The 12734-nt window shown below is 37.8% G+C and overlaps 1 protein-coding gene across 2 annotated transcripts in view; it reads right to left on the reverse strand.

Annotated features, from left to right (window-relative positions):
• PLXNA2 (plexin A2) overlaps window positions 1-12734 on the reverse strand; it is a 275925-nt gene that overhangs the window by 193266 nt on the left and 69925 nt on the right. For both annotated transcript variants that reach the window (XM_039320077.1, XM_039320076.1), the window contains exon 2: window positions 9802-9902. In XM_039320077.1, the coding sequence (XP_039176011.1) occupies window positions 9802-9902 (101 nt within the window). The remainder of the gene's footprint in view (window positions 1-9801; window positions 9903-12734) is intronic.

Raw genomic sequence — 12734 nt, forward strand, 5'->3', positions numbered from 1 at the left:
AATCCTGCAACCATTCTTCTTATGTTTTAGTCCCCAGGTCTTTAATCATCTCAGTTGCTCTTCCATAAAATAGCAGTCTCTAGAATGCTTAGAGCTGTAGGAGTAGAAGGACCAAAATCTTGCCCAACCACAGTTCAGAGCCTTCAAACAAGCACTAGGATCACATATTTCCTCTCTTAATCATTTTTGGAAGTTGGTTTTTAAATTGCTTTTAGGATATTAAGATCCTTCGGAAAGGCAAGGCTTATCACACTTGGTGTGTCTCCTTCCATTCTTTCTGAAAAAAGTTTCTAGGTACTGAAAGGATTATTTTGGAATAAACAGCAAAAGGGTGATTAGAATATTGATTTTGGAGAATTATAAATTGATAAAGGATCAGCCAAAGTTGAATTAATATTTTGAAATTAATTACAAGAATTTTTCATGGATTATTTTGAATTTTATATAAAATATTGAAAAAATTGAAATTATAACAAAACGCATGGGAAAATGTTGATTAGAGAAAAACATAAGAGGCAATTTTGAAGGTTGAACTCTAGAAGGAACCAGAAAGAATAAAATTATAATTAAAGAAGAAGAGACCAACTAATAAGAGTGGAACAAAATAATCTTGTGAAAAACTTCAAGGATATTTTGGAACTTCCATGCAGAAGTTTGTGAAAATTGTCTTCTGCAATAAAAATGGGACTTAAAGAGAAGAGGAACAGATTTCACCGGACAAAATTTAGCCTAAGAATGATTTGAACGCAGGTATAAAAACAAGCTACAAGAATGATATGGAACAAGATGTTACTGTTCTATTCTAAGGTTGTTGCACAAAGTACTGTATTTTAGAAGCAGGAATATTTACTGCTGCTTAGGCAGATAACAACAGATAATAATGTAATTCAAATGCCTAGTAAAGAATGCTCACCTGAAGTGAGTCAAATACAATCCAAGAAGCAATAGCATAGCCCAGAGATGTTTCCAAAAATTACAGATTGCAAAAATAGGTAGTCAACAAGTCCAAGGGTCAAGAATCACAAACAATAAGTAGGAACACAGTTCAAGATCTAGTTAGCTAAACAGTTGTTTCCAACAAGGAATACAAGCATAGGACCTAACTAAATCTGTCTGCAATCAGCTGGCTACAGTTACTCATGCATTGCCCATTGTTTCAGAAGAAACATCACTGAGGAACATTGCTCTGCTTGCTTCTCTACATGCCTAGACCTGGGCCTTGGAAGTTGTGCCTTGTCACCTCACTGCTCCAGTGAACAGGAGATCAACCTCAATTCAGTCCCAACTTACTGATTCCTGAGGTTGACAATTCTGAAGCACAGATTCAGCTGAAGCAACATCAGATTGAAGGTCAGTGTTACACTCTGAATTGTGGCTCATAACAATTATACTGGATTTATAAATACTACCAGCTTATGTCTTAATAATTAAAAGGGACATACAAGTAATCAGGCAGACTTGGATAACCTACTTGTTTTGGATTTACAAGTGAGAGTTATTAATGTTTTGAAGGAGTTTTGAGAATAGACAAAGTGATAAAGAAAAAGAATCAACAGCTTGGACATTATTTAAAATTAATTAATTTTAATTTAATAAAATCAAGATTGTTAAAAGCAAAATAATATAAAGTTTGGTTATTTGATCATGGTTAAAACATGTATGTTATGATTTTTTGTAACACTTAGTGGACTTTTGATGACCAGGACTTAATGATGAGGATTTATTGGCGTTTACAAATAAAAAATGAAATATGGGAAGAGGGAAATTTTTGTTGTATTTTTAGAAAAAAGTGATTATGTTAAAAGTAAATGAATATAAAATTGATGTACTGGATTAAGGATAAAATAGATATAATAATATATAAAATATAAAAGCAAAGATGGGGTTGCCTTCTCCCAATTTGATAAATTATTTTTCTGTAGTGTGTTGCAGGAACAGGTTATTTAGAAGTCCACTGGGTCCTAATGTTTCTCCTTTTTCAGCAATCTGCCTCAAAATCTATATTGAATATGCTGAAGTTTTGGGTAAATCCCGAATGCCACTTGAATTATCTTCTCTAATCAAGTGCCCTTCAGATATACTGGACCCCTTCCCCTAACCACTAGTTAGCATAACTCATGGGAACTGAAGTCCAATGGAGAAGACTGCAATGTAGCTCTTAGCACATTTTTCTGGAAACAATTGTTTGCATATTTCAAAGGCGCTTTTTCTTTACTGCACTATTTTTTTTCCTTTGAGGAAGATAAAGATATTTTGCTTTTCATCCAAGAAGCTTCATCAATTCTGGTTGGCTGATGGGAAAGGAGAATGGAAGGATTAGTTCTGACAATTGTTTGTATAATTGATATGCTGAGATTTTGTTTTTCACTTATTGCTGAGCCCACATTTAATGAAAAGGAGGCAGACTGCAAGAGCCAGTTCTACTGTTTTCCCTCTCTTCCATTTGGTACAGTTAGATTCAGGCTCAGATAAAACATCTACATTAGCAGACATGCTGTCTGCTCAACAAAGAATCTTAATCTCCCCATGACAAACTTCCTCCAGATGAGGTGACAAGAATAGATCACAAAAACAGGAATCTTTATTACTAAAAATCCATTTGCTTTTAACTTAGAAATACCATTTGGTAGATGGAAGAAGGAGGGGAGGCGCCAACAATTTTTTCTTTGCAACCAGCCCCAGAAATATCTGGCAAATGATACAGCTATTCCCTTTCCTCCCCTACTTGAATAACTACCAAAATATAAATGCTGCCCAGGAAAAGAATTATTGCGCTTTAAGCAAATCTGCAGGATTGCTCTAAACTGTGAGTTCTTGGGTGGAGTCTTTATCTCTTGACTTGCTCATTAACTGTTTTCATCATACTATTTATGGCAACCTCTTTAACAGAGATAAATAGATCTGGAGACAATGCTAGTTATAGAAATCATAGGATGAAGGAGATTCTTTAGCAATCTTCTCATGAGTACAAGCCACTGTGAGATAAAAATGAACAGAAGAAAATGAGGATCAAAACTTCCATCCCGTTTGAATTTTAAGGCAAAAATTTACATCATAAACTAGCTTTCTAGGTGTTGGATACTTTAAGCAAGTGCTTAAACCAAATGTATCTTTTCCTGCACTTCCTGCTGCAATGAGATCCCCAAAAGAGACACAATTTAAAGGAATGCTGAAAGGTGCTATGTATCTCTGCCACACCAAATCCAAAACACTGCACAGTGCTAGTGCCTTTCACTTTAACTGAGAAGTTTAGTCTCCCAAGCTGAATAATTAATGTTATTAATGACACACCATTTGCAAGCTTGCAGAGATATAGACTGTACTAAGACTACAAGTTTTCCTGATTATTTGCTCAAAACAAATATAAAGGCATATTTAAAATGTCCTGCTCTGGAAACACTCAGAAGGGATCTACATGAAAGTCCCTTGTACAACTGGGGGCTCTTCATTTTGAAACAAGATCTGTCAGATGAAAATGAAATAAAATAAACCACAGAGCATTTCATGAGTGCAAATTTATTTACAAAAAATAGGCATTTTTCTATATAGTATGAAGAGGAAGAAACACATTCCCTTGGCATATCTCTATGGCTGAGATGACTGGGAAAGAAAAAAACAAATAATAATATACAGTATATGATCAGGAGGAATACAAAATATATTTGTCATTATATGATCACGTTGCACTTGTATCAGAAATATTGAGGTGCTTCTGGGTGGAAAAGATTAGTCTGTGACATCACCGTTGCTCAGAGAATGCCCACTTGGGGGATTCTTTCATGTCCCTGTTAGGAGCTGGAGTGAAGGATGAGAGCTCACCCCACCCCATGGCAGCACATGGGTCTCAAACATGGTCTTGCTAACCTCCAACTCGGTGTCCTAACTATGTGAGCCACATGCTCTTCTTTATATGATAAATCCTTGCTAATTATGAACTCTCAAATAGTCTTGAGACTGTTGTCTTATATTTATAGAATCCTGGCAACAGGAATAGTGCAAAATCTCAAGAAATGTCACTTCTAAAAATCTAGACCTTTTCCTCAGGGAGGCACTTAAGCAAACATGCAAACTACAATGTACTCTTTAATAAGCTTGTGAACCTTATCAATCAGAATAGAGCTGGAAGGTATCTTGGAGGTCTTCTAGTCCAACTCCCTGCTCAAGGACGAGACTCTATACCATTTCAGATAGATGGCTGTCCAGTCTTTTGTTAAAAATCTCCAATGATGAAGCACCTACAACTTCTGAGAGAACAAGCTGTTTCACTGGTTAATTGTTCTCACTATTAGAAAGTTTCTCCTTAATTCCAGGTTGCTTCTCTCCTTGATTAGTTTCCATCCATTGTTTCTTGTCTTGCCTTCTGGTCCTTTGGAAAATAAGTTGAGCCCCTCCTCTTTGTGGCAGCCCCTCAAATACTGGAATACTGCTATCATGTGCCCACTCCCAGTCCTTCTTTTCTCTAGACTAGCCAAACCCAATTCCTGAAACTGTTGTTTATATATTTTTGTCTCAAGGCCCTCAAACACCTTACTTGTTCTTCTTTGCACTTTTTCCAAAGTCTCAACATCTTTTTTGTAGTATGTTCACCAAAAAAGATATTGATACTTTAAGAGTTACAAAAAAAAGAAGGTGGACAAAAATATGCTGGGTTTCTTTCTGTTGAGCTTCTATTAAGCCACTGTGCAAAATAAGATACTTTGGTCTTTTGTGTTCATGTAAGATCTTTAAGAAACTGTTTTTAATGCAAAAAGGAATCTGAGGCTTTTTAAAAAAAGCAATCTGTATATTGTTTTATTTTGAGTACAAGATGGTAATAAAAAGTGGCATAAGGAGCAATATTGCCTTCTTTTTTTTTTAAAAAAAAAGGAGAGGGTAATAAAAATCCAATGATGAAATGCCTTCTGACACATTGCGGCATTGAACTAAACCTGCTGCATGTGGGGTGTTGATCCAATTAGCTTATTATATCAGAGCTTTCCTCCACTATTTCCTTATCCCTCTTCCAACATCTGTTGCAGAATCCTTTGGACACTTACTATTTTGTTGGTCCCCTCTGTCTCGACATTTAATAGTGTTGTGGGGGTGGGAACTAAAATTAAATAAATAGAAAAATCCTCTTTCTTCTCTTAAGTGAATTCCTGACATCTCCCTCTTTTAGATTTTGAAGACTTGTTCTGCTTAAAGAAACATGGTCATGAAGGCAAAAAGAAGAGCTAAGCACTTCAATAATTCAGTGGCACATCTTCCTCAGATCCTCTTAAAGGCTTGCCTAGAAAACCTTTTTCCTTTGTCTTAAGAGACACTATCAAGCTCGGGAGAGAACACTTAGGCTAGCAAGCCTGGGCAATTTCATTGCTTTAGAAGGTTTAAATAGGAGGTTGAAGTGTCTAGCCTTTCTGAAATTCTAAGGGGTATTTAAGCAGTGATTCTATTAAGTTACAGTTGAAAAGAAGTGACTGATGCCAAGAAAGTCTCTTGGCAGGTGTGTGTATTAGCTTGCTTTGTGGAAAAGAGTACAAAACAAAGTATGAGGAAGGAAACTGCAATTACAAATTCAGCCTGAAATGGATTTTTCTAGAGATAATGATTGCTTCTTGCATATGTTAAAATAAAACATTTACTTTATAGTAAAAATACTAATATATATATATATATATATATATATATATATATATATGGTGAGAATAAAATATGATCACCAGGAAAAGTTAAAACATTAAAAGTTTTAATATAAAACAGAAATTTTAAATAAAAACATTAAAAGTTTAAAAATTAGCAACCTAGCTTTCGTTGGCTCCTGCCAACTTCATCAGGGCGTACACAAATCAATGGGAGTAAACATTTATATGTAAGTTAACGCCTGCGCTCGACTCCTGGACCGTGTAATAGGTCCAGGTTGGCCAATCATAGCATTCCCTGCAATTGCTGCATGATTGAGTGACTCATCTACTTGTATCACACGTCCCTCATCAGAGTTTAAACAAGCCTCCGACTCTCCACTCATCCGTATCCGTGGTCTAGGAGGATCCTCGATCTTATTCCAACTCGAGATGTCATCCCCACCACTAAGTCATCTCCCCCTTCTCTCTTCCTTTGAACTCTCCATGAGTTTATGGCCCTCCCCTTCTCCACCATTCTGACATCTACCCTTAACATCATGATGTTTTTTACAACGAAGCCTCACTCTGGGTAATGTACTTGTGCTTTCACTGCATGGTGCTCCCCCACGCACCACTTTCCCAGCTTTTCCAGCCTTGCTAAGTTCCGTAACAGTTGTTCTCCCTTTTTTTTGAACAGCTGCCAACCCATTGTGGGGGTTGGACTGTAAATCATGTTGGCCAATCATCGAGGCCGTCAAAATCCCCAAAGGTGGTTGCTTGCAAACTCCAGTGGGTCGGCTCTCCTTGCTTCTCCCCCGGAAGGGGTGTGATGTAAAGCGTGATTATTCACACAATCTCGGAAGGCAGCATTACTAGCTGGGGTGAATAGTAGCGTGTGCATTTCACCAGGATCTGCATCGCGCTTTACATCACCCCCCTTCCAGTATAGTATACTATGGGAAGAGTATATAGTAACTCTTCCCATAGTGTGTGTGTGTGTGTGTGTGTATATATATATATATATATATATATATATATATATATATATATATATATATATATATTATGGGATTATATTCCTACCAGCCATTTGGAAACCCGCCCTTATTGACAAACGAGTCCCTAACAAAAAGATTGACACCAGACCCACACTCACGAAAACCACATAGGATGTCACCACAACACATCCATACAAAAAGCAAACCCAAACCCACACTGATGAGGCATGACCACAAACCAGAAGCCAGGCCACAGCTGCATCATTAGCCACTTTAAACCCCTCCAATCCATACATGAAGCAAATTGATACCCCCATGAAGATGAGGCATGACCACGAATGCAAAGCCAAACAACAGCAACGCAGCTCACCATCTCAAATCCCCCTGCAACTTAGACTAACCTGAGCACAACAAAGCCCCCACCCAAACAGAACACTCTCCCAGACAATCAGAGCACAGCCAACTCCCCATCAATCAGAGCACAACCAAGCACCTAACCAATCAGAACACACCTCCACCTAATCAGAACACAGCCAAGCTCCCACCCAATCAGTTCATAACCCCACTGGCAGTTAAAAGGAAGAAACAGCTACAATCACACATTGCTCCTAGAAGCACAAAGCCGAAAATACCAGCCTGAAGATGATGAATGGGACTTCGTCGAAACGTCGCCAAGACACTTCTAATTTTACGTGGGAGAAAACCCGAATAACCAAACACACACACACACACACACACACACACACACACACACACACACACATATATATATAAAATTACATTAAAAATTGAAGAATAGCGATTCCTGGGTACATACATTTCAGTAAAAAAGGAAGCGATCACCAGGAAATAAAACACCAAGGTTTTAATAAATAAAATCAAGCTTTCGATGGCTAACATCTGCCATCATCGTCAGGATACAAGCCAGCTAGTGAGGAAACCTGCTTATAAGCATAGCCACACCTAAATTCTACGCATGGACCTTGTAACAGGTTCAAGCCAACTAATCCTTACTTCACTTACAGCCTTCAGTGATTCTTTCTTTTAGCTCTTACTTACATCCACCTAGCTTTCAATGGCTAGCACCTGCCATCATTGTCAGAATACAAGGTAGCTAGTGAGGAAACCTGCTTATAAGCATAGCCATGCCTAAACTCTACGCATGGACCTTGTAACAGGTCCAAGCCGACTAATCCTTGCTTCACTTACAGCCTTCAGTGATTCTTTCTTATAGCTCTTACTTACATCCACACAACCACCCACTTCCCCCCTCCCTTTAGTTCCTGAGTCATATAGGCAACGTGTGTTTCTCAAAATTAAAGGGTCCTCTGCACTATTGAGTTGATTTTTCTTCCTGTGTTCCTCGGGACGTTTCTCTCCTCCACTCCTCCGGCATGCATTGCACTCATTTGCATTCTTCAATCCTGTCACTCCTTCAATCCCCCCACAATCCTTGCCACCAATCTCATCCACACTTTTATTTCCCCCCACTGTTCCTAGCATATCGCATCCTCCGTGCTCCTCCTTCGTGCCATCCGGTGCAACTCTCAATCCGGTTGCTTCTCTTTCAGTCTTCCGTAACGCCGCTCTCCGGGAGTGTGTGACCACCCCCATAATGGGGTGGCTGTAAGTATTGATCTTCTGTACATCCATTGAAGGCATGTCTCTGTCTCGGTGGCTCTGATCGATGTGGCTGCATAGCAAAGGTGTTATTCTGCCGTCGCTCATAGTAGGTGTTGCCTTTTTTGAATTCCTATCCATTTCCAAGGCACCGGCGACCAGGTGCGTTGTAGCGGGGGCACCATTGGGGACAGTGGAGCCGATATGGTCACTGGGGTAGCAAGTTTGAGCCACCAAGCCAACGAGACAGAGACATGCCTTCAATGGATGTACAGAAGATCAATACTTACAGCCGCCCCATTATGGGGGTGGTCACGCGCTCCCGGAGAGCGGCATTACAGAAGACTGAAAGAGAGGCAACCGGATTGAGAGTTGCACCAGATGACACGAAGGAGGAGCACAGAGGATGCGATATGCTGGGAACAGTGGAGGGAAATAAAAGTGTGGATGAGATTGGTGGCAAGGATTGTGGGGGGATTGAAGGAGTGACAGGATTGAAGAATGCAAATGAGTGCGATGCATGCCGGAGGAGTGGAGGAGAGAAACGTCCCGAGGAACACAGGAAGAAGAATCAACTCAATAGTGCAGAGGACCCTTTAATTTTGAGAAACACACATTGCCTATATGACTCAGGAACTAAAGGGAGGGGGGAAGTGGGTGGTTGTGTGGATGTAAGTAAGAGCTATAAGAAAGAATCACTGAAGGCTGTAAGCGAAGCAAGGATTAGTCGGCTTGGACCTGTTACAAGGTCCATGCGTAGAGTTTAGGTGTGGCTATGCTTTTAAGCAGGTTTCCTCACTAGCTGGCTTGTATCCTGACGATGATGGCAGATGTTAGCCATCAAAAGCTTGATTTTATTTATTAAAACCTTGGTGTTTTATTTCCTGGTGATCGCTTCCTTTTTTACTGAAAATATATATATATATATATATATATATATATATATATATATATATATATATATATATATATATATACTTTTTTTTAGATTGCTAACAAAGAATAAAGGGAGAATTGGAATAGCTATTTCAAGCTTCTTAACTCTCTTCAGCCAGATTCGAACCTGGGCTGTGTGCATGTTAGGCAGTTGTGTAAACTCTAGCCCACAGGCTCTTTCTCACTTTGTCAGCTGTATCAGGGAGGGAAGATGTATGTATGTATGTATGTATGTATGTATGTATGTATGTATGTATGTATGTAATTAAGAGTTGGAAATCCACTTCCACTACCCTTTTATTTAGTAGGATAAATGATACATCACAACTCCAGTCTCATTACGAACAGCATTACACTAATTTTGCTCAGAGAGTCTTTTAAAATGGCATTATACTTCTCTCAATTAAAAGATTTGTATATTTATGTTTCCACTCCTAAAGTCAGTTGCTTTATCTTTATTATCTTAACCATGTTTATGTTTCTTTCACAAGACAGACATTTGCTGAAAGTCCAGTGATACACAGAGCTAAGAAATCCCTATAGGAACTGAAAGGGTTTTATTAAATAATAACAGGATGCATGTGGCATGAGTTAAAAGGTGTACAGTTGCTCTTGTGATAACCATCTTTTGCTGATGCTGAACTTACATGTGATGCAGAACACACCAGCCACAGTGAGGGTCTCCTGAACTCAGACATTCTCCACAGGTTGTATACTGTTCACAGGATTCAACAGGAATCTGGGACACCTAGAGAGAGACAAAAAATAAAGCAAATTTAAGGCAATTGAAATACACTAAGTAAGCAAGCCTAACTCTGCTAACTTTTCCATATAAAATGACCCATTGATATTAAATTAAGACTCATAGGGCCTGAAAGATAAATAATTTGCCTCATATCTCTCTGTTTTTACTGAAATGACAGGAGAAATGGCACATAGAAAGGTAGATAAGATATAACAATGACTCGTTAAGTGTGGTTATCTATTCAGAAGTCAGCTTTGGAAATGAATGGTTCATTCTTCATATATTTCCCTTACTCTCTGGAAAAAATGGCACCACCTAACTGCAATTCTTTGATAAGGAATATATTGATATCACTGGTTAATCAGAATGTCACTTTATCCAATGGCTATGTTCACACATGTTGTGTGAAGCTTAGCACAAGGTCTGAAGCTAGTATTTGAGACAAGATTCAAACTAAATTTCAGACGCCTGTTAGAAGGACATTGTATTTAACCTTAAACACAATTGAAAGAGATGCTGATGTGTCCCTTAACTGTAAATAAAGGGGAAGAGATTCCTAGGAACAGTGGTTGTCAGGAGAAAAAACATTCCCCACTGGGCTAGCTATAGAGAACTGGTTGTCATGTAACCTAGTATGAACTGCATTAGCCAATTCACTTCTTAATTCAAGCTCAGATCATTCTACACATTGCTAGGAATTTTCTTTTTCAAAAGTATTAGCATCCTTTAAATAATGTGCTTGATCAATGAGCTCTGTTGCTGAGCTGAAATGAAATGAAACATATTCAGCAAAAATGTACACTTCCTCCCCAACATTAGTGAAATCATACCATATGCAATGTAAGAGTGTTAAAACCAGGTAAGCACAATGAAATCCCATGAAATGTTGAAGTTCTATGTCAATCATACAATAACTAATGATTTCTTCCTTTAAGTTGTTTTAGAGATACACTTTTTCAATAGTGATTTATGTCAAAAGTGGTTCAAAATAAATCAAGTTTAAATATTAATCATGTTCATGCTACAAAACCTAACAGAAAATTAGAATAAAGCAAGAGCAACAATTCAACAAACAGAACATACCTTCAATATTGCAATGGTAAAATCAAGACCAAACATGAATATAAGCAAAATCACTAGTTAAAAACTTTTTAAATAAACAAAGCCCCCTAGCTTCATTGCTAACACTTCTCTTGTTGCATTTCAAAGAGCTCTCACAGTTTGGCACAGATGCAAAAGAGTCTTGGAGGTGCAGTTGAAAGTTCTCCTTTATCTTTCCTCCAAAAGAGACTGATAATGGGAAGTGGAAAATGGTGAACAGTAGCAACAATTGCCAAATTCTTACTTTAAGAAATAGTTTCTACATGAACTATGTAAGTAGCACAATCAAATTTGTACTAAACATATTCTGTTTCTTTTAATTCAACTGTTTCCTAAGAATTAACAGCAGAATGTAGTATTGAAACAAAACTGTAGAATGACAGTCAATATATCATCTTTTAATTGTATATTCATTTAACAGGGTAATTGCAACCTGCATAACTCTGAAATACTCTATTATGGCTGAGAATAAAGTGTTTGTTGAAAACCACATCATGAATCAGTATTATAGGAGAATAACAGAACTCCTAAACCCATGAGATTCTCCATTTATTGACAGATATTAACCCTCTGACATTCATGTTCTGATATGAAGCAATAGTCACACTACTGAAATTTAACAAGATTCTAATTTAACACCAGACTATGAGCTGAATTTTCACCATTTTGGCTGAAAGCAGATTATGGAACAGCAAAGCCTAGAAGAAGAAAAATACTCCAGAGAGTGCAGAACATATTAAGAGGCAGTTGAAATCCATATCAGTACACAGATGAACAATATAGACTTTGCAGAAATACATGACATTTTACTTGTTATATTCCACAGTGCTACTTATAAACATGTAATAAACCCATACAGGGTGATAGCTGAACAGAATTCCCTATTGCAGCCAGATGCATATACATATCCAGATGACTCCCTTGACGTCACAGGTGATCTACACAATGAGAAACATACATATAACTACCTGTGGATACTTGGCCTATTAATAACTCTAAAAAACAGGCTCTTTCAGAGCAATCCACAGATTTAAAGCTATTATAGATTTAAAACTATTATACAGCTTGTTGTTTCTTGGCAAAAAGAAATATCAACATAAGACAGATATAATAGAAAGGGAAGTTAAAATGAAGAGGATGGAAAATGGGTAGTGAAAACTGATCAGTTACAAATTAATGATTCCATCTTACTGCCTGTTGGTACTTTGAGCAATTATGGGGTAATCTAGCAAGGCCAGAGAACAAGGTACAGCCTGTGTTGACAGATGGCCCAGCAGTCCAAGCTGAACATATCAAGGATCAATTCTTGGCTTATGCAAGGGGAACCTGTTTGTTAGTGCCTCAAGCAATACTTCTCCTGGTTGAGTTTCAGATTAAAAAGCTGCTCTACCAAATGCCCAACCTCATGAATTATCAGAAAGAAGGGTGTGACTAAAGATGACAAGGTATTTGACACCATCTGGAGGAAAAATATACTGTGCCATCTCATTCTTAGGAAGATCTCATTCTATGATTTCAAAAATAGATTGGTAAAGTTCCCAGTATTCAGGGATATTGTAGGATTTGAAAAATGCAACCAGAAACCTGACCTATATATTGTATGGTAGAAGGTCTTCTGAAATTAAACCAATAAATGCTTCTCAGAAATCAGACCATCCACTCAACATATTATGAAGTATTTTGGCCAATTTGATTAGGAAGCCATGGATATCTAGATAAAAATTACTAAGAAAC

This window comes from Crotalus tigris, unplaced genomic scaffold (assembly GCF_016545835.1).
Source record: "Crotalus tigris isolate CLP2741 ecotype Arizona unplaced genomic scaffold, ASM1654583v1 scf7180000023618.1514416, whole genome shotgun sequence".
NCBI lineage: Eukaryota > Metazoa > Chordata > Lepidosauria > Squamata > Viperidae > Crotalus > Crotalus tigris.